The sequence below is a fragment of the Poeciliopsis prolifica genome, unplaced genomic scaffold, assembly GCF_027474105.1.
Source record: "Poeciliopsis prolifica strain line A6 unplaced genomic scaffold, Auburn_PproV2 SCAFFOLD030, whole genome shotgun sequence".
In the NCBI taxonomy this organism is placed as follows: Eukaryota; Metazoa; Chordata; class Actinopteri; order Cyprinodontiformes; family Poeciliidae; genus Poeciliopsis; species Poeciliopsis prolifica.
The window spans coordinates 2555570-2578746 of NW_026562405.1; the positions used below are offsets into that span (position 1 = coordinate 2555570).

The following is a 23177-nucleotide window of genomic DNA, read 5'->3' on the forward strand; positions in this document are numbered from 1 at the left end:
AGATTTAATCTGATCCAATTTAAGCAAATTTAAAAACAAAATGAATAAAACAAAATTTAACCCAATGAACCAATTTAACTAAGAGTGACAAAATAAGTTAAATCCCCTGTGGTAGATCATAAGAAATAAGATACAACTAAAATGCTTTAATTTTGAGTGAAGGCAGAGCAGTTGGATGGAAATTACAAACAACTGCAATTCTTTTGGTTGACATTTGTGTCTGCAGTCAATGAGTGATTATGCAGAGTGGAGTAGAATAGAAATTAGTCACAGTACTTTACATTTACGGTTTAGCTTCAAGCATAAAAATATCCAGATATTTTTATATTGTATGTTTTAATACATTTACTGTTACGTTTGTCATAAGAGCTGATTTTCGTGCTGTACTTACAGAAACTACAGTGAAAGCAGTGTTAACAACACCAGTTCCGATGGTGGCATAAATTGGCTGTGGAACTTTGGCTTTCTCAAAGATGCTTGTGGAGAAATAGAAGACCTAAAACAGAAAACACACAATCCTCATGTCAGTGTCTTCAGGGCCTTCTGCCATTTACAACACATAAAATACATGTGTAAATATCTAATAACTCACAGCATTGATTCCAGAGAACTGCTGGGAGAGCTGCAGGATGATGGCGATAATGATGGGCTGGCGATAGAGCGGAGAGCGGAAAAGCTCCAAGATGGTCACTTTTTTCTCCCTCATCATCTGCCGGCTTTCCTCCTTCATCTCCTGCATGTCAGAACTCACATCTGTTGTCCCTCTGAGCTTCTTCAGGACTAAAATGGGTAAAAGGAGGTATTAGTTACAAATTAAGCCAGATTATTCTTTCTCTTATTGCATCTTGGAGTAATTTTAAACCATACAAGCATATTCCTACATAACTATAGCAACAAGACATGGCCTGGTTACTAATATCACTAACTTGTAACTTATTTTTAGGAAGCAATTAATTGGATGAATCGTGATGACTCAATTATTGAATTAATTGTCATCATATGAATAATCAATTACTAAAATAATCATGAGTCTGTTTAAGTCACCTGTTTTGGCTTTATTCTCTTCATTCTTGTTGATGAGCAGAAAACGGGGGCTCTCTGGGCACAGCGGGAGCAGGACAGTTTGTATCACAGCCGGGATGAAGAGGAAGCCCAGCAGCAGAGGCCATAACTCAGCGTTACCCATGATCATCTCCAACCCGAATACCTGGAGAAAAGAAACATTATAAACCAGCTGCAAAAATTGTTGCAGAAACATTATAGGAGGTTGAATAGGAGCATCCTCTGATTACCAACCTGTGCAATGAGGATGCCTATGACAATTCCTAGCTGGTGCAGCGTGCCCAACGCGCCTCGAAGGGCCGTTGGGGAAACTTCGCCAACATACATGGGCACAAAACCAGTGCAGAGGCCGGAGAAGAGACCCACTACAAAACGACCAATAATGAGCATTTCCCAAGAGCTGGCCATCTTTGAAAAACCCATCAAAGCAGATGCGATGAAGGCTAAAATGTTGGCTATGAGCATGGAGTTCCTCCTGTAGAAGTCACAGAAACATTTAGAAGTAATTTCTGTACATTGCAGAATGGTAAATAAGTTGGTATCTTTCAATGCTTATGGCTCAGATGTAATTTATTTACCTTCCCAAACGGTTGACAAAGAATCCGACAGAGAAGGAACCAAAAATGCCTCCGATAGAGAAGATGGATACAGAAATGGTCCAGATTGCTGTGAGGAAGCCGCTGGTGATGGGCTCCTGGTAACGTTCTTGATACGTCTCATTGATGAAATTCTCAATGATCTGTTTAAGAAAAGAAGACATTCTTTTACTGCATAAATATAAATAGCACAGATTCATGCTAAGCTTACACGAGAGTGATGCTTGGAAACTCCTGATATTTTCAGATGTTGATTAGGAAAAATTTTCACACTTCAACTGTAGAGGATCAATCTAAAATATCAGTAGCATCGATACCAAGTCAAAATCGGAATTGGATCAATAATAGTATGGTGTGATCTATCTTTAGTTTAGATCACAGTTGAAATTTCAACTCAACTCTACCTCAAAAAAGATTGTTTTGATTTTCTGTCAAATGATGATTTTTTTTTTTTTTGCACTTTGTTTATTTAGGAAAGAATGCACACAAATTTGCATTGTTTATATATTTATCATGTTAATATCTTATTAAGTATTTCATAAACTACCTAAATTTTGCAGCGTGTTAATAAATTATTCAAACAAAATCTATGAAGTATCACACACCACTATTAGGCAGCATTACTAAGACGCCTTAACAATTGATTGCACATGCATTTTTGGCCCTTAGCTTCCAACCTTACTGGCTTTCATCTCTTTCGGAACAGCAATCCATCTCCCCTCTCCCATGAATGAAAGTGGTCATGAAACATATATTCCTCATCAGAAATTGTGTCAAACTGAGCAGAACAATACAGCACAATGTTATCTGCCATTGATTTTGTTATCTGCCCATGGATGTGTAGAATAAACTCTACAGTTGTGCATTCTGCACATGTGCAACTTCACACCTCTAAGTGGGGTGTTACAGAAAGTTAGAGGCTTTCAAACACGTTTTTACTGTAAATAGGATCATAGATTTTAATGTTACATAATTAAACAGTTACAATTCACGGTTGTGTACATTTCTAATGCGATCATCACAGTTACATAAGTGCCTAAGTCTGATCATGTGCGCAATGTTTTTCTCCTTAAATCCAAACACTGATGTTGGCAGAGCAGCGACCAGCTGAGGGCGGTACTAACTACTCTATGTAATCACCACAACTTCCTGTATTAACCAGGAAGTTTGTCAGTGACACAAAGGAGTGTCAAATTTCTCCTCCCCTCCCCCATTTCCACTGATGCCATCACTATGTCAACAAAACACTCCCATGAATGGCGACACACGTGTCTCTCCTAGGACTCATAAAGGTCACAGCCTCGTCTGAACGTAAGTCGTTCTTGCTCCGGTTGTGTCATCCATCTCCTGACCAGAGATCTTAATGTGCTGGAAGCTGAGGAGAGGCGAGGGAAATTAGAAAGTCAGCAGTGTCCTGGCAACGTGGTTAAAGAGCGTGGCTATCACTTATCAAGGGCTTTCCTTTGGTGGCAGCACGTGTACACTGACACTGTGACCACAGAGCCTAGGTTATTTCCACTATCGACTTACACTCACAAGACCTCACCTGGTGATACCACAAATATTCTATCATGCATTGCACTGTACCCATGACCTTCACATACACACGTCTGCACTTAGCCACTTTATTTAGAGGTAAAATTTCATGTGCAAATGTTGCACATAATATCTTTAAACATTGCTTTTTCTTTTTCAAACCCAAAGAGCCATTTTTGCATGGAGACCAGCTGAATAAAACTCAATAAGAGCCACAGAAGTTATATCTACTGAAGGAAGAACAACATATCATTTTTAATACTTATTTACTTTCGGAAATGCGGCATTTTTAAACCACCGCCTTTTTCTACTTTTAAGTTGTAACACACAATAACAAATATGGTGAGAAATGCGGAAGAAACCCGGTTTTCAACCTAATAGCCAGAAAAAACATTATCCAAAATATTATTAATTGCATTTTTAATCTCATTCAGTGGATATGCAATACAACTAAAAAAAATGCATATATCTATATTTAAAAACATTAATTAGTTTCTAATTATTTTTTGATCAAATTATAAAAAGTCACTGTTGCAGGGTCAAAGAGCCACTCAAGGCTCTTGATCTAATCTGAGAAATGTTTTACTATCTGTATTAGCTTTTTTCTATCATATTTTTTTAAGATTCATATGGCTTTTCTTGTTTTACATAAACTGAGGAAATCTGTTTTGAGCCACTTGCATTCCAATTTTTATTGGCATTAAAAATGAAATAGAAACCGTTTGATCATCAACTTTTTATTTAGTGTCTGTTTTTTTAGAAGGCAATTAATTTATTCCAGTTTACCTAGCAGCTGCAGCTAGGTAAGGTAGGGCTTCAAGCTGCTGCCTGATTAGCATATTTATTTCCTGTTGGAAAGTTTTTATATTAAAAACTAAATAAACTACATTTCAAAAATAGTTTTAAAGCTACCACTGCTTAAAATTTCAACAAGCAACATATTTTGCTCAGAGTGGTGCTGTTATTTGTGAAAAAGTCTCTTTGTAGCAAACAAGAAGAGTGAACTTCTGCTGCTGAGTGCTGAGTCCTCAGATGCCCCTGATGAGCTCTGCTGAGAAATTACGTACATGAATGACTTCATTAAGATAGGATCACAGCCAATCACACACAAAGACAGTCTCACGTCATACCAAGAGAGAAGGAAGTAGAGAAGAAACTCCAAAGACACATGAAGTGACAGACAGAGGGATTTAAATGTGAAAACCTAACAGTAAATAGCATCTGAAATGTTTCATGTTTTATATCAGTAGCAAACCAACAATCAATACATTCAGAGCTGAGTACTTGGGACCAGACCAGTTTATTCTTAAAAAGGAACAGAAAACTCTGACAAAAGAAGAAAATGTCTTTAAAGCATGTCCTTTCTGTAAGGAACAACTTCTAGCTCTGTGATAGTTGAAGAATGTATGTGGACATATTGTCAACAATAAACCATTTTCTAGGTTTTATGGTTGTAACTAATTATTAATATGTAAATTTTTGTCCTCTCTAAAAGGCCCCACATTTGAATGATAACCTCTTTCCTCTTTCCACCTGTTTCCCATCATACAGTAATTTTATCTCTGTGTCAGAACTAAAGACATTTCTCTGAGCTCGTTTCACCAGAGGCTCAGAAAAGGATGATTTAGCTGAAAGATAATTTGTCAAGTTTCTGCAAAAACCTCAGGTCTTAAAAAGTGTAGGTTAAGAAATTAATTGTTGGAGTTCTTCTCCTTATTTCTCTGCGTTTTTAAAGTCTGTTTAAATCACAGTCTAGAACATTTTTGACAGCATAATTAAAGTCTTTTTTTTTTTTTCACTGTAAACAGAAATTGTTAGGTGTGAGCATGGTAAAGATAATAAAAAAATGAACTGACCTGTTTAGCCACCTGTGAGAGGTGAGTCTTATGAAAAGGCAGCTGTGTGGCTGCAGGGTGTGTTCAGACCAATGCAGAGCCACCTCACAAAAGTTATTTACTTGTGATGAAATGTTTGACATTCCAAGAGAAATTATTCTCTCTGATGTCTTAGTCTGCCAATAAAACCCACATTAGAAATGTTCCTAAGGGGGCATGAACATATATTTTTCATTATTTTGTTTAGCTACAGAATAGGTAAGTCTTTGCATATTATTTTTTCTAAAAAGTACTGCCCTTTTCCAGCAGACGGCTGAACAGACGACGTCCTTTTTTGGGCACAGAAACTCTGGTACTAATGTCCTTGGACTTATTAGGACAGAAGAGAGCTACTTTTATCTCTTCTCTTAACCTAAACTTTTTCTATTTTGTCCTGACATCCAGTAACACAAGCAAACAAATTCAGAGTTGGTAACTAACCTCTTTTTTTTTTTTTTACAGATATTTAATCTTTAGTTAATTTGTATTATTGGTCTAAAATGGACTCATGTCCTAATGATCTAAGGTTGAGTGTCCAACTCACCTTCTGTGGAGCATTGATGACACCTGTGTTGTATCCAAACTGCAGGGAGCCAATCACCGCAGTGCCAACGCTCATCAACAAGGGGAACGTTACTTGCTGCAAACAAAAAAAAAGTAGAGATTTTGTATTGTTAGGAAAATTATTATCTTAAGTTCATTTACTTTTATTTGAATGGTTAAGTTTTTATATTATTCCGTGTCTTGTTTTCTTTCCCTTTCTTATATTGTATATTCTCAACTGTCTTTTGGAGTGTTCTCTTGAGGGTTGGAAATGTCTCACACATTTCTGTGTTAAGGAGCCACAATGATCTTTGTCTGTATCCTGAGAGTGGTCATCCTTGTGTCCCAACAATGGGACATCAATGATCCTGAGAGTGGTCATCCTTGTGTCCCAACAATGGGACATCAATGGAAGACTTCCAGAACATCTTGTAGGATAGTGTATTGGTCAATTGTTTGCATGTCTGAGTGAGAAAGCCAACCTCTTTGTGCATTCACATAATAATAAAAGGCAGTTGGGGACTGAGAGACGGAGTTGATCTCAGACAGTGTTTGGCAGCGGTTCTCTCCGCGTCGAGCTCTTCTTCCCTTTTCTGCGGAAAAGTAATTTGTCTTTGGTTGATTCTTGTAGGTTGGTTCTTGTATTCAGTGAAAACACCAGCTCAACCAGTTACTCACCATTTCAACCACCAAACATTCTCAATTTCAAAAGGACAAATTTTAAATTATAAGGTTAAAACAGCATCAATTTTCTGATTCTAATATTTTATTAGAATCTGTGATGCAGCTCTATTTTCCACTTTCTGGGTTAAGTTTTGTCTGATAATGTTTTGGTTAAATTTTTTGAGAACTATATAATTCTATGTGTCTAAACATAGAAGTTATTTATTATAAGGTAGTTCAGGGTTAGTTTCCAAATGCTACAGATGGATTGATTTGACATCCAGATCTGTACATGTTTATAAAAATATTATGTAACACAAGTCTCACTGATAATAAGTAAAAAGGTTTTGCAACATGTAGCATGAATTACATTTATATATTTAAACTGAAAAAAAAACAGAATAAGATAAACGTTATGACTGAACACTAAGGAATGTTTCTTGATAGTGGTCGGCATGGCATTCTACTGCTTGATAACCTTGATTAAAAACATTTTGGTTTTGAAGTTTATCAGCAAAAAATGTACTAAGCAACATGTTTTCATTAGAAAAGAAGATCAACAGTTACTCCTAAAACTGGAAAAAAAAATAATTCTTGTTTTGAGCTTGAGATACTTATATGTTTGTAAGTAAAAATAAAGGATGAACAAAGGATGTCAAAACTTGATTTGGGTTATCTTTGTAAGGGTGCCTCAAAATATTATTTATTTCTTTTAAAGGAGATTAAATTGCATTAGCCTTCTTTCAGCCAACTGATAGGCAGTGTGCAGTAACAGGTAGAGAAGGCTTTTGTCAACATTTCATCTGGCTTTCCATTAAAAGATATTAACCATTTTAACGTTACCATATTAACCCTCCTGTTGTCCTCAGCTCATGTCGACCGAGGACAAGCCCTTAAAAAATATTTTTTTCAATTGCAGCTGCATACAGAAACTTTAATCTAACAGTCCTGCATCAGAACTATGGTGTGCACAACTCAGGCGGAAGTTTAGGCTCAAGCAATTCAAATGTGAACTTGACAAAAGAAATAAAGATAACCAAACCCATGCCTCAGGTCAGACTGACCCGAAGACTAAGGAAATTACAGCTGGACAGGCAAACAGTATGGAATGGCATCATTGATCTCCATAAAACTGATATCTTTTCAAATTTCCCCCCCCTCCTGTTGCCCTCGGGTTGACATGACCCGAGGACAAGCCCTTAAAAAACATTTTTTTAATTGCAACTGCATACAGCAACTTTAAATCTAACAGTCCTGAATCAGACCTACAGTGTTCACAACTCAGATGGAATTTTCTGCTGGAGCAATTCAAATGTGAACTTGACAAAAAAAATAAGAATAACCAAACCCAGGCCTCGGGTCAAAATGACCCGAAGGTTGTATGTTTGGTCACTTATCTTTACCAGACCATCCACATATTATTTTGACCATGAGGCATGTTCAACCCCATGTCGTCGTCCTTATTGTCCCTGAACTTTTGACCATGCTCCGGGTTTTATGTGAGTAAGCCTCTCTGATGAAAACGCTCCTGGTTAACCCCAGGTGTAGTGATGCTTTGGTCTGTGTTCATGTTCCTGTGATTACAGAACTCATTTTGAGTTGAAGCTCAGTAGAGCCCCATAGATTAGAAAGGATTTTCCTCATACCAAGAAGTAAATAAAGCATGGTGGGGTATGCTGCTTTCATCTTCCTCCTGCTGGGCAAGGAAATAGCAGCCTTATTAAAACACAATTCTTTTGTCTTTTAGCCACAACAACTATCTGTAGAACCTCAAGTCATTGTGGTTATATAAATAAATTGTAAAAGCATTTACAAAAATTAACATTTCCACAAAATAATTAATTTTCATATTGAGTATATTGCCTCAATTTATGGTGAACAAAGTATTTTAAAGTTTCAAAAATTCGCAATCATATTTTCTCTGGCTATATGGAGTAACAAAGCCCTGCCATTCCCTCTGCTGTTGATGAGCACTGCCATTAAACTGACTGAAAAAAAGGCCATTTAACTTTTGTTAAATCCAGCTGTCTGGAAAAAATAGACAAAACAGTCATGTAAGAAAAAAATATAAAGGAACAACAACCAACTCTCTTAACATGAGACTATTTTTAGTTGCCTATCAAGTTAGGAGTTATCCGGATCACTTAATCACCAATAATACTTTTTAACCTGTTTGTTATACTTGTGTTTCTTTCTAAAAATCTGCGTTTAATCTTTGTTCTAGGTTACAGCAGTAAAAAATAATCTCAAAATATAAAAATATAATATCCTATATGATTTAATTAGTCTGTTTTGTAGAATTTTATAGTAATTCTACTTTAGATTTTCATACTGTGAGAACCTCTCATGTCTAGTTTTTAACTGTTTGTCTCGTGTCTAGTTTTTAACTGTCTGTCTTATAACACACACTGGATGACCTCACGTTAAGGTCATCCAATCTGTTGTTTATAAGTCCAGTGCTGTTTCTGTGATTTACTTTGGATAGCTGCCTCCTATTTTGGAAACATAAGATAATCACATGCCTGGATGTCACCTCAAAGTCTTGCCGAGTTTAGTCACATAATAATATTAAAGTCAAAAAAGGACAAGCACTCTCTGAGGCTGTAAATATTGTGGTGCTAAAGTCCAAGAGACAGTTTATTCGTTATAACGTGTAGGTAAGTAATATAAAACACCTTTTGTGACATCTGATTGGAAGTAGCAATAAGAAGTGTGGAAACTTTGACTATAAACAAACGTTCTGCCTTTAGTTATGAGTAAGTGGCATAATTGAAGGCCAAGAACATTTCGGTCACACAATTAGAGCAGCACTGTTTGAGGCTTCATGCTGGTGATGCTAAATTCCTCAGGAGAAACCTAAATTCATCAGCAAGGGTTAGTTGTTTTTGTTTTTGTAGCCAGCCATTCTGAGTCTATATTCATCGCAAAGCACGAAGATCCATTCTTTATCACCAGAAGAACTGAAAGGTTTTCTCCCTACTATGCATGGAGTGTTGAAAAGTATATTAAATACATTGTAGCTATTTTGTTTGTTTGCTTTAAACTGGGGATACACTGATTGGGAAATATTTAACAGTATGAGTCTTCTTTAGTAATGCTTATGTCGTAGAAGAAAAGCAATGGTAGGCACACGAACGCTCTAGTAGTGGAACTAAGTTTTTGTTAATCCAAATTAAATTTAAATTAAATAAAAATAATAATTTTTTAAGCGGTATAACACTTGTTTTGTTAAAAAATTACTAACATCGGCCGGTAGTAGAGGTGCAGAAATTTATCTGTGCTGATTTTCTTCATTTTGGGAGATTGGTGAATAGTCTGAAACTATTAAGGTAACAATCACAGAAAGTTCTCAATAAACAGAAATTGAAGGACACTAAAATAGCACATAATAAAATGGTACATATGTTTTATTAAGTATTTTGAAAAAGAAGCACAGTAAGTAAGCGAACTGAATGCCAAACATGAATCAGTTCCATCTGACCTCATTAACAATCAGCTTTTTCTGCCGCAAAGCTAATATGGTCCACTGAGCTACAAACCAAATACTTTCATGCTTTTTTTAGAAGGTTGTTCTTTACTCAATGACAATTGCTGTTTCTCCAAAAATCTCCAATTTTGCTGAAATCTTCAAAGCAGCCGAGCATTTTCATTAAACCTTTCACATAATAAAAACAAGATTATTTTAAAGAAAACCTCTCAGCATTTCATTAAAAAAAAGAAACTATTTTAGATGATTATGTAAACTGTCCTCCTAATATTAGATATTATGAAAGTGTACACTGCTACTTTTAAATTTGACAGAATTAGACCTGGTAAGCCTAAAACTGCCCAGTTTTCACCCGCTAGATATGATGAAGAATAAAACCTTTGTGTGTGTTTTTTGGAGGCTGTCACTACATGCCTGTTTTCTATAAAGGACACATATAGTCCGACTCCTACTTTTTCAACCAATAGCCGCTCCTGTTTTTCAGGTCATCGAGTTTGTAACTCAGTTTGGCACCTGAATATTAAAACATACACTGACTTCGTTCAGCCTTCTGGGCTTAGGGTATAAAGCAGATCTTGGGGTAAATGCGGAAACCCATATTCTGATACTGAAGATATATTCTGAAGAACTACAAGAGTTCTCAGAGAACTACCAGCTGCTTTTTACTATCAACAATAAAATCCTGTTGGTGCCTCTGGGAAAAATCAGTCTATTTAAATCCCTCCTTCCTTCAGGGAATAGAAGTATTTGTCCACTAAAAAACATCTCCTCAAATGTGGATGTTTGACTTCAGCTACAAACAGCTCTTAGCAGTTAGATACTCTCACTTTAAACCCTTCAAAACACACAAACTGCACAGGGAATCCAATTTATGAGAAGCACTGAGTAAAACTTTAAGAGAGAGCATTGTAAAGAAATCCTAACAGAGTTTAACCCGAACTGACTGGTAACACACCGTTCCTTCTACAATGAAAATCCAAAAAAAGAAAGTAGGTGAGATATTTTATGTTTCCTGGAACTCATAAACAAGAAGGCCAGCATGGTACTTTACTTCCTCATGAGAGAAGCAGTGAGGTTACACCCATTAAAACTATTCTATCGAAACGTTGGAGCCAATCCCGCTCTCCTTGTGTTTCGCTTGTCAGATTTGTGTTACATACCTGGCATGTTTAATGCAGCAGGAGCTTTCAGATGTGTTTACATTTCCAAAACAAGTGGTTTGACCTGAACAAGCAGTCGCAAGGTTTTTGAATAAACTTTATCTGCATCCTTTCATGCAAATATTTTGTGTTTGCATATGAAGGTTTAAGCAAGACATATGTCTGCAAGCAGAACTTTTCTGTCCAGTCATGGCAGCAGTGCATAAACCATAGCCAACAATAAGCACATGTTCATCAAATAAACATTACAGTCAGATGAGCAGAACAGGAAGAGTTGAAAAACCACTGTCAAATCAGTAGACGGTCACCCATTCTGATCTTTTTTTCAGTCACGTAGAACCACTGGATCTTGTTCAGTTGACGCAACAATAAAACATAGGAGGAAATGAAGCAGAGCAGAAGCCCCGACCCAAATTAGGGCATCTGTAACCACAACCACTGACGTAAACCAGCATTTCACTCTGCATCCTACAGCTCAGCTCAGGGACCTGAAGGGATCAGTTTGCTGAAGCACAGAATCTCCTGCTGATAAAGGAGAATCTCCCTCTAAATATCCTTATACTCTTTGTGCAGTTGAATATTTTTCTTTATTCTGACGGTCCTGAAGGACAAAAAAGGAAATACAATCTAGGCTGTGAGAATCCAAGCCAGCCGACAGAGAGGTGACATCAATTCATGTTAATTTAATCAAGAAAATGAGGGCTTAGTGGCAAAAAGGGTTGTCAACAGGAAATCCACAGGGGAGTCAACACCTGTTACCAGATGTTTTGAAAGTCCATAAAAGTGCCCTTAAAAATAAGAGTATCTGCAGACTCTGAAGACTTTTATTATTGCCACCCTGAATTCAAAGTAAGACAAAAAAAAAACATAAATATAGTTGATTTTTGGGGGATCATGCAGTATTACAATCAACAGCAAAAAAAGTGAAACCTCTGGATTCTATTCATGGCTCTTGGCAGCAGCTTTGTGTTTTCCATGTAGCATATGATAGCCTTGACATCCACAGTGCCTAGTTTAAAAGTTGATTTGCACAGAATACACCTAACCTCATATGGGTTGGCAACAGAAGTGAGCCAATGGCAAAAACAATCGTCATCCATCCAACTGGCAATAAATTTGAATTTACCCACAGTGGATGCAAAAGAGGGTATACTAGCAGCTAGTTAATGGTAGCCTCCATTCCCTCAAGTCACAGAATGCAATGAAAATGTTTGTGTGTGACTCAAACCTTTGCCTGACAAAAAAGTCCCATGAGAAAAAGAAAAACTATATAGAATATAGAAAATTAAGTAGTCACACAATGACAGAATTTAAGATCTTTGATTAACTTTTAATACATTTTAAAAGATTTTAGGTCTTTTTAATGCCTTAAATTTAGTAAATTTAAGTCATAAAAATAAATTTTATCCAACAAACATGGCACAAAGTACAGCGTCTCCGTTTATGAAGTGTAAAATAGATTATACAGAAATTCAGAATACTAAAGGAGCAATTAGTTCAAATATGATGTATAGAAGAAAAACTGATGTATAATCATCATCTTATCACATTTTTTCACACATGAGCAGCGATGTCTGTAATCTTTGGTTTTGCTTTTAAGTTGCTTTCCATGTGTTAAAAAAACCACATGACATTTCAACACGTGGCACATCAAAAGGAAAACCTCTTTGGTTTGATTCCAAATAAGCAACATCAAAACTGCTGCAATCATAAAGTATGTCCCTTCAGCAGAGAGTTTTGGGCAGGCTTGTGTTTTTAAAATGCAAAATGTAAATGTTTGAAACTACCTCTCTTGGACTCACAAACATATAGTGCTACAAATGGTTTTTAGTGTCTGGTCTATAAAATTCCAAACACTTGAGGATGTCCTAAAATTTACTGTTTTACAAGCCACAATAAGTATTCACTTAAATAAATTACAAATTTAATCTTAGGAGTATGGAATAGAATATTTTTGCATAAACTAAGCAAAACATATTTGTACGAAATGAAGCTCTGGAAAAGGTAGTTTTTCTGGTTTCTCTCTGACTCATCTTAACCATTGAGATGATTAAGATGAGTCAGAATAACTGACTCATCTTAATGAAAAGCAGGCAGAAGTACGACTCATTTCATTTCCTTTTTGCTAGTCTGCACCGGATCAACCGCTCTGGCCTACACTACAACCTTCACGTCTCTCAGCATGTCGTCTCTTTGGTCTCAGCTTACGCAGCTGTGAGGACATGTGCCCGCCTCCTGCAGCGCCCTTACACTGACAGCATCCCCCACTGTGGTCACTTGACAAGTTAAACAGTTGTCAGCACAGAATACATACATCATTGCAAATAATAAAACTAAAGCTCAGATTCTGAAAGATCTTTCCTTTATCAAAAGCAGTTAATGCAGAATGATAAATTTGACAAATAGAACATAAAAAATGTTGGGAACAATGCAAAGTACATTACATTTTCATTTTTTACTTTGCTTTGAAATTCGTAGTTAACAGGACCAAAAACATCCAGCCACAAAAAATGGTATCAATTAAAAACTAATAATAATAGAAAATTGGGCACCACTACTTAAACTGGCTAAATTTGTCTTTCCAGGAGTGATCAATAATCTTTTGCGACTGTTGTGAAAGTAAAACTGTTACATACCAACAAAATAAAAATCATTCAAATCCCAAAAAGTAAAAAGAAAAAATTGTCTGCCTCTTCTGTGTTAATATGCCAAACATGTTAACCTATTGTTGTTTCAGATCTAAGCTTGATTAGGTTATTCCAGAAAAGTTGAAGGTTAAATAAAATTCCAACAAAATAAGGTAGAGATTTCCATTTTTAATAAGAAAATAAAGAATTTGGCCCAGACATACTTTCAATTTGTCAAGAATTTCTTGTGAAATTTCTTGCAACATGATATCTCCTTTCGGTAAGGCTTTTTCATAAAATATTTGCATGAAATCATTTTTTGTATGCGACCACAGCTTCATTATCCACATTTGTGTCCAATTTAAGAATATGAAGCAGCTAATATTGTATGTTTGCCCTGTGAAGCATTTCCAATTGGTCGTAAGCAGAACATCAGATCACCTGTACAGTATGTACGGTTAACTCTGCCAATGCCACTGCAAAAATCTTCAGGGCCTTATCTATCAGACCCAGCAGCACTTCAGCCAGGCACAGATAAAGACATATTTATAGTCTACTCCCCCCGAGGAATGTGTTGACTGAATTTAATTGAGACACTAGTGACAGCTCACTTGTAACATTAAAGTTAACAGTGTGCATATTTCTGGACGTAAGGCATGGATGGGCAACTTAACCATGACAGCATCAAAACAAAAAATAAAATTCAAAACAAAATATGTTTTGTTTATAAAATCTTATATACTGATAGTCTGCACACTATGTTTATTGTTATTTTGTACAAGTGAAACCTCAGGTACAAAATTAGCATAAACAATTCTTAAATATGTAGTTTTCAAGTAAACATTCTTCTTACTTTTAATTTTATATCTTCCAGCATTCTGCTCTTTATAAAGACAAAATAAGTTCCTTCACACTATTCACATCAATTCCAGACTATTCTAAACTCCAATTTATTCCAGCTTCCATCAGAATTTAAAACAATCTAGACATGTTGGATTTAATCGTGGTCTTTATGATCCACTGATCACAAAAGAATTCAATGTTGAAGTAGCTAAAGAGTAACAAGTGAGTAAGACGGTGCTCTGCCAGTTTAAAGGGAATTGCCTAAAAATATTTCAAACTGAGGTTAGCAGTATTGTATGTAAGATAAAAATAGATCAGCCTGCTTTCTGATTCAGGTAGTGCACAGTAACAGGAGTGGGGAGGAGGGTTAGCATTATGCCTCTGTTTTCTATGTCAAATACTCACAAAAGACTACAATCTTTTCCTCATTATTTACCTCATTAAAGGGATTCTAAAGAATAGGAATGCAATGGTGACCCATTGAAGTGCTATTGAAATTATTACTGCTTAAAACATTTATAATAATGCTAGAATGGCCATGTCTAGGTCAGATTCTCAGGAGCTGAGAATCGGTCTTGTTTTTCAGAACAAATTTCACTTGTTACCCCAAAAAAGAGGATTCAACATCTTCCTGGGGCTTCAATGCTTTTGAAGTGGATATATGTGAAATATAAAGCATGTTTACTGTTGACCCACCTGGCATTCATATGTTAAAGAAACTGGGATCACATATGGCCAGTTTGTTCACCTGGATATTATGTGAAGACAAACATGATGGCAGGTCCACCAGGAGCTGCTTTCTTTTCTCTATTTATTCACAGTCACTTTTACTACAAAAATGTGGGCTTTACTGTCCCCAAGACACATGGGGACTGTCCCCTCATTCGTTCAATGAGGGTACAGCTGTCTCTCCACTAATGGAGGGGTTTTGCCTTTGGGTCAAGACGGTTTTGTTCTTCTATCCTGCAAAAAGTCACCACACTACCAAGAATGGTAGGGTGCACCCTAAGACATGTTAAAAACAGTATGTCTGACTTCATACCTGTCAGAGGACTAATAAAATAAAACATGGAATTTTGCTTCACTCTGCATCATAGTAAAGCTGCAGTGAAATCTTCTTTTGCAGAAAATCCTCATTGTGCCTCATTACAACAAAGATGACAGTTACATTAGGAGACATGCTGAGGGGAGGCAGTCTTGCAGATGAAAGGAAAAACTACTGGAGCATTTTGAGAGCAGTCAGAGTTGGCAGAGGTCTGACAAGCAGGGGATGGAAAAGACTTCAGCTGCTGTCATTGGTGATGTACTATGAGCCAACGGTACTGGCTCTGGACCCCCCAATCAAAATACCTGCTGCCATTAGAGTTGGCAAAAACTTAACAGTTCTCCAGTTCCAAACAGAGCAGATCAGCCATGGGTTTGGCCCCAGTTAACAATCCTCATCTGGTTTGGAATACAGGGGTAAATTTTTCGCTTTTCAAAAATCGCTGAAAATTCAATGCTAAAATGATAAGTTCAACATATTAGACATAATTACCAAAGCGCTTTCCATAACGTCCTTCCTCTACAGCATTAATATGCCGCACCTTGTTGGGACAATAGTTGCCAATAGAGACGCTGTAGATTAAACAAATGAATCACTTCATTGGAGGCTAAACTATGACTGGTGACGCGTTAATCTGCTCTCAACTACCCAACTCTAACTAAATGCCAGATATTAAAATCCCAATCACAAGATGCCGATTAGCCTATCCACGGAAACATAAATACACACAACAGCTCAGAAGCACCAATGAAAGCAAGATCTGACACAGTCGGAGATCTAAGCTTTAAGACTCACTATTTTCTTTAAAAGCTCTTACTCAGGAGTAACTTTGTCACTGTGAAAAGTGAAGTGAAAACACTGAGAACCATTCCCATCATGTCCCTGAACCTCCCCTGCAGATGGAGGGACATAAAGGACAACCAGGGAAACATCAAGGGAAGAACAGGAAGAGGATGGGGGGAGGGAGCTGAAGACCTGAGGTGTTTACGCTTCACTGGTCTGCATGTAACTTGTGACCACAAAGCACAGCAGCATGGAGCCAACATTATCACTCAGCAGATAAGACATATTTTAAGAACACAGAGCATTACAATTCATAACTCTGAACTTGATGAGATAAATACACCATCATATTTTTCCGATATGACTGTTTTAGTTTAAATATTTTCTTTTGAAACAAACCAGAACCTTTAATTGATAGCGTGATACTGTATCAGCAGGACTGACAAAGTGTCACCAGTTTTCATAAATTGTTCCTGATACAAAATGTTAAATTGTTCTAAAACCAAATTGTCAAAAACATTGACTGTTAAGGGAAATTATTTTGAAAGTAAATCACTTTAAAAAAATGTTGATATTAGACTTAAGCGAAACATTCGTATCTTTGAATATTAGATAGGAAGCAAACGTATTAAAGGCACACACATCATTATTTTCAAACCAAGCTAATAATTTAGCAACTAAAAATTAGTTAACTTTGTATTCATTTTCAGAGAAAAATATGCCACATTTTAGTATTTTAATACGATTTTCACACTGAAAAGTTTTTGTTGGCCTATAGCTAAACTTTCAAAAACCTCAAGTTTAATAAACACATCCTGGTATGAAATTCCTTCTAAATTTCCGTGGCATTACAATATTTTGCAAAAGTAATACATATGAACCCTGTGAGATTGTCTTTTATGTATTTTAGTCCAGAAATCACTTTGAAACAATAAACATATAGGCAGAAGTAATAAACCAGATCTTTTTTTCTTCATTTTGTTTTAATAAATAAAATATAAGACGTAATTTTGATTATCTTACTTATCTTTGTTTTAAATTTTACTTTTATTGTTCGGTTTTCATACCTATAATTATTAATGTTGAATACATTCTGAAGTTTAGAACCATAAGTATTGATCTTCATATATCTGGGGTCTTTTGAAACGTTCGTCACGTAGCCCCTTACAGGAACGGACCACCTCATTAGCATCATTCCCGTGACGTCATGACGTAGTAAAAGAATTAAACATGTGGACTTAAGATTCCCGCAACTTTAAGTAATTTGAATGTGATCGGACATATCAAATAAAGACACAGATAGTGATTTGAGATTAAATCCATACTATAATAGCTGTAATTTGTGGATTAATACACTATCAGACGCAACAACTATGTAATAAGCAGACAAAAGGATGTTTAAAAAGTAGCTGTGTCATGGCGCCCAACGGGTTAAAAAATAGGAACTGGGTGAAGTGAAATCTCACGCAATGTCTTTAAAACCACCGGCAACTAAACAAGTTTGACAGGATAGAGAGCTCGCGGTTGATACGGTTTATTACCTTTCCTGAGTCCATGGCAGCGAACGGAGGAAGGCTTTTCTCTTTGTCGGTTTATTGTCAAAATTGATGGACAGCCTTCCTACGGATCTCCGTTCAGAAATTGTTCATCTTTAATAAGCTTCTGTTCCTCTGAAAAGCCTTGGGAGTTTTCTACTTTTCAAGAAGTCTCTGTGTCTGAGCGTGGTGTCTCTCTGAACCTCGTATCAGTTGTGGTCCTTCACCCTTCCGTGGTTTCAAATGGGATCTCCTTCTGTTTCGCCTCACGCAGTTTGGTGAATGTGTAAAAACTTCCAGCTGCAGCCGCCTTCTGCCTCTTCAACTTTCTGGAAACAGGCATGCAGACATGAGCCGAGCCACGCGTTGATATAGCAAAGAGGACGAGTTTCTCAATGGGTTGACCCAATGAAGGTCCTCCCACTTAGAGGAAGCAGGAAGTCCTGCCCATTTCTTATATTATCAAACAATGGAAAATGTAAGATGTGCATAAGAAATGAAGCTCCTCCCTCCCATTGAAGACAGTCCTGCGTCATACTTACCTGTGAAATTTAATCAGCCGGAATGTCGTCGAAAGTTTATTTTATTCATTCATATCTATTACATACAGTGTGATATATAAAACTTTGAGGTTGAATATATACAGCTGTTTTTAAAAAATCAGTTTATAAGAAAATCTTAATGTTCAAAAATGTTTGAATGCAAAAATTGTTGCAGTTGACCTACACAGTCCTAGGGAAAAATGACCTGACAGTTGTGCAGCAGGCAGTCATTGACATCACCACATGATGGGTATACTACAGAAGGTCATCGCTGTGTACGCTGGATTAGGTCAAACTGAGTGTAAGGAAAAAGTGTAGCAAACAAAGATGTACAGGAAGAATGTATTCTGAAAATAATTATGAAGCAAAGCCTACTCAAGAGTTTGGGGATTAATTAAAAAAGTTGAAAAAGTGTTTCAACAGTTGCCATACTACTTGTTGAAAGTTAAACTGTCACATCCCAATTAAGGCACTCCAGAACCACACAGAAGCATCTAAACTCAGTGGTCTCCAACATCACTGGTTGTATCATTTCTCTGATTTGCTTGGAGAGTTTGTTTCAAGAATAGTGATGAACCAGTGAATTGAACTGGTTCTTTATACTACAGTCACTTGAGACTGTAATTGTTTTTTTTTTTGTCAAAAAAGTCACATGTGTTGCTCAGTCATTGATTTGTAAAAGCAACAAAAGGAGCAAAATTATGTGACTCTTTCCATAACTTTGAAAATTGAAATTACATAATAAACTGAAAGAATCCAAGACATGTTCAGTTATACACTCTTATAGAAATGGTTTACTCTCCATAACTTTTTATATCTTTATGAAAAATGTAAGAACTCACCAAGGTATATTGTAAAAAGCGACCCTTGCATTCCTAGTGGACTTTATATGATCTCAAAAGTAATATTTTTCAGGTTTCTAGCTGAAAAAAGACTGATTGGAAAACCCCCACCAGCACAGACTTTGAATCACATAAAGCCTTTGGTTAAAGTCCAGTACTTACTCTGTCTTTTCCTTATTTGCTTGTTGTTAATCCTGTTTTCTGTTCTATCTGCATACTTAGGCTTAATATCCTCAATATCCATCTGATCCCATGTTCATTTCCTCCTTGAGAATTACGTCTTCCCTTGATTCCCTTCCCTTGACCGCAAGTAACTCTTTCTTATATTAAGTTTAGTTTGTCTGTCCCTAATTTTATTCTGTTTATGAATCATCTGCTTTTGAAATGTTGTTTGTTGTTAAAAGGTTTTCTAAATTCCACACCTGCTTGCCTGCAGAGTTTTGTTTACAGATACATTTTTATGATGTTTCCTTTAACCCTTGCGAGGCATAAAGCATAAGGAGTTATATTCCACTTTTATTTACAAAAATATTTAACTTGATCCAAAAGCCACTGGGGTTCTTTGTATAACTTCAAAGTTGGAAACTACTTTTTGACATAATTTCTAAATATCCAAAAATAATAATAAAGTTGAATTTTTAAGAAAATTTAATTGATTAGTTTTATTAGTACCAAATTTGGTGATTTATTTTTGTTTTCAGCGAGTTAAAATTGATTGTCTTTCTGACAACATTTGGCTTCACTTTAAATTAAAGCAACATTTTCTGATAATAAGTTAACATTCAGTGTCAATTGTATTAAATTTATTATTAGACTCATGAGTAAGCATGATACTACTGTAGTTGAAATTATTCCTGCATGTCTGTAGAATTTTTCATTGACTTTTAAAGGAGGACTTCAGTTGTTTAGATGTCATTTTTTCTCATATGGCCTCTTGGATGATTAACTGTCTCTATGGCTTAACTTTTCAATAATTGATCAATAAGTTCTGTGAGAGCAAAATCTGTTTTATCTTCAGGTCTCACTCCGTAAAAAACAAGTTATGGCTTTTCCCATGAGTTTGCCTTTCATTCTGCCTCTTTGCTGTTGGAGTGTTTGCTTCCAAACGCTTCAAAAAACAAATATTAAAAATGAAAACTAAGAACTTTTTTGTGGGATTTTGAAAGGTGTCCAAAGCTTGTTACAAAAACTGAAAAGAAAATAATTTCAAGGATTGTAAAGGAAGCGTATGTGTTTGCAGAACAACCTGAAAGCACCATGTGGAGGAAGGGTACATTTGTCAAAATTTGGCCCCTGTTTTTTTCCTTCATTGCCTTTGAAATCTTAAGATAACAATCCACTGGAAACATGGAGGAAGAAAATCTGATGCTAAATCTAGTTTAATTTTTATTATTCAAACATATTTACTCAACGTTTTTGGGAAAAACTTTTGTCCATTAAGGGTCTTTCTGACACTAACAAAATAACATAATGCGCAGAATCTAGATGCAAGGATAAAACTTACATGATGCACATTGCCAAAGCTTGTATCCTTCGAGATCTCACAGAAATCAAAAGAAAAATAATCATGACAGCAGAAGAGGAAGAACGTCTGCATTCATGCAGTAGCAGTGACGAAGAGGAAAAATGGCAAACTCTGAAACTGTTTGTTATTGCTTGATTCCAACCAGCAAATCCTTTGAAACGCCAACAAAAACAATAACAGCCATATTCCTGGAACAAAGGAGCGAATGCTCTGAAGGGTGGTATTGTGTCGTAAATCAAACGGTCAGGATGGCTGTCGCATGGGGTTCAAGTCTGGTCCTTTGTGAACAAACCCTTATAAAACGTATAAAACTGCACAGTGCAGGATGTTTCAGTCTAAGTTTTCTGTCTTTCATGCTTTCCAAGAATCCTCTCTGATATGATTTATATTGTGTCTGCAAATGATGAAAAGTTGTGCACTGCCTGAAGATAAATGTTACATTAGGTATTGGATACACAGAAGTTAGATTTTATAGAGTTATAAAATCTTTGGCTACAATCTTATGGTTATAGCCAGTGGGTATAACCAGACAAAATTCTCTTTAGTTACAACAGGTATTTCCAAACAAGGATAACTGTCTCACAGAAGAAAAAAAAATCAAGTAAAATGACACTTTACATTTTACTTCTTCAAGTAAAATGACAGCATAGTGTGCAACCATGTCTGCTGAGAGGATCATTAGGGCTTTCCCTCCATGCAGAATTTGCAAGGTAAAAAAAAAAAGAGTAGATAACATCTCTGCAGACCCCACACATCCTGGAGACTATTTAGAGTTTTACTATGGAACAATACTTGCTAAGCCCAATCACCAGAGAGACAGTTTTATCCCCAAGGCTCTGGTTTTAGAAATGGTGAATGCCCAGATTGATACTACGCATAATTGCACTAATTCAACTCTGTCTTAATTTTATACACATACACACAAGATATTTTTATTTTTTCTTTGTAAATGCTTATATTTTAACTATCTTAACTGGGAGCAAACCAGAGCATGCGTAAACATGGTAAATAAGGTAGATTTTGTTTGTAATGCTTTTTTTCATATGCAAAGTATTAAAGCAGTGCAAGTACTGCTTCAGTCTTCAAACAGATGATGGAATGAACAGAGCTTCGGAAGATGTTCAAAATTTGAAATATTGTTTTTCAACCCAACCCTTCTTTAAATGTTCCAACAATAATTTATCAGAGATATCTGCCATGTTTATTGGTCTTCATGATGCTGTTTTATTCACTAATGTTCTCTGACAAACCTCTAAGACCTTCCCAGCTCTATTTATGCTGAGATTAAATTACACACAGGTAGACTATTACTGCTAACAGTGTGACTTCAGAAGATGGTTGGTTACAGTTGATTTTCTCTAGGGGTATCCATGGCAATGAGTTTGAAAGAAAAGGCACATAATCATGCATGACTTTTACTTTTTGCTTGATTTGTCCAGCTCTACAAAAAGCAGAGGGTTTTTGGTATCTCATGAAGAAATGTGCAAAAGTATTGGTGGCATGATTGTTTTTGTCAGGCACTTTAACATTATTTCTGTTTGAACTGATTTGTGTCATGGATATGAGATCTTCAGATTCTCTCTTTGCAGACAGGTAAACACGATGAGATCAAATGCACCGGACAGTGCCCAGGATAATTTTCTCATGACTCAACAGGCAGCTCAAATTCACCTGTTCACAAAGAGAGTCCGCACCTGATCTGTTCCCTTGTGCACGTAGCCTCCCTTGCTTCGCAGTGAGTCAGGCTTTCTTTGTGACACTAATGCTCTTCTCAGGACACTTTTCTCTAACTTTTCAGAGTAAATTCAGTTAATGTGATGAGTGATTAAGCAGAAAAGCAACAATTCTCAATGAAAAAAGAAATTAATTAATTATAATTTATTATGTGTTTCTTGTTTTTGTGGACAAGTTATCAGCGAGCATTGATGCGGCAATTTTGAGTAAAAGAAGAATTTTACTCACATGGGGAACTTCTCCTTAAACAATATGCTAAAAGCAAAAATAAGTCAATTGTAGAGTTCCTTGCAGAATATAAAGCTGATTTCATCAACCTTACTTATATGTAGGGATAGGTAGAGTGTTGTTTTGAACTTTTGCAAGGTAGGTTTTTACCCAATTTAGCCAGAATTTGTTCAACATCAAAACTACTTCTACATTTATACAGTTTTGTTTTCCACTAGAATTATTATAGTAACATAGGAGATCGTCTACTTGTATAATCTGTGCTCAAGTCTTCAAATATCAAATATATTCAACTTGTAAAACCAAAGTTCTTGACTTTATGCTCCCAATACTTGGTATTGCCATTCCTTTTTAGTGACATTTCTTAAGTATTAAAAAGATCCTGCAATCAAAAGCTTGTGTTGTCATCGTTAAGTCCTCCTGAAACTGCCTAACGGTTGATTCCTGGCTGTGTGTTTCAGGTTGCATTAATATATCAAGTTGAAATATGAATGGGAGACAAGAGAGGGTGTTTTATTCACAAAGATGAACAGATGAAGGATTACACTGTTG

General features: G+C 36.1%; 1 protein-coding gene across 2 annotated transcripts in view; it reads right to left on the reverse strand.

The window, feature by feature from the left end:
• slc2a1b (solute carrier family 2 member 1b) overlaps positions 1-23177 on the reverse strand; it is a 42066-nt gene that overhangs the window by 3459 nt on the left and 15430 nt on the right. Inside the window, exons 1-7 of one of the 2 annotated variants that reach the window (XM_055050093.1) lie at positions 17761-18128; positions 5613-5708; positions 1641-1801; positions 1297-1537; positions 1045-1207; positions 593-780; positions 392-496 (exon numbers count right to left, since the gene is read on the reverse strand). In XM_055050093.1, coding sequence (XP_054906068.1) covers positions 392-496; positions 593-780; positions 1045-1207; positions 1297-1537; positions 1641-1801; positions 5613-5708; positions 17761-17775 — 969 coding nt within the window. In that variant the 5' untranslated portion in view covers positions 17776-18128. Of the gene's footprint in view, positions 1-391; positions 497-592; positions 781-1044; positions 1208-1296; positions 1538-1640; positions 1802-5612; positions 5709-17760; positions 18129-23177 lie in introns of those variants that run through there. The other variant, XM_055050094.1, reaches the window with a different exon arrangement.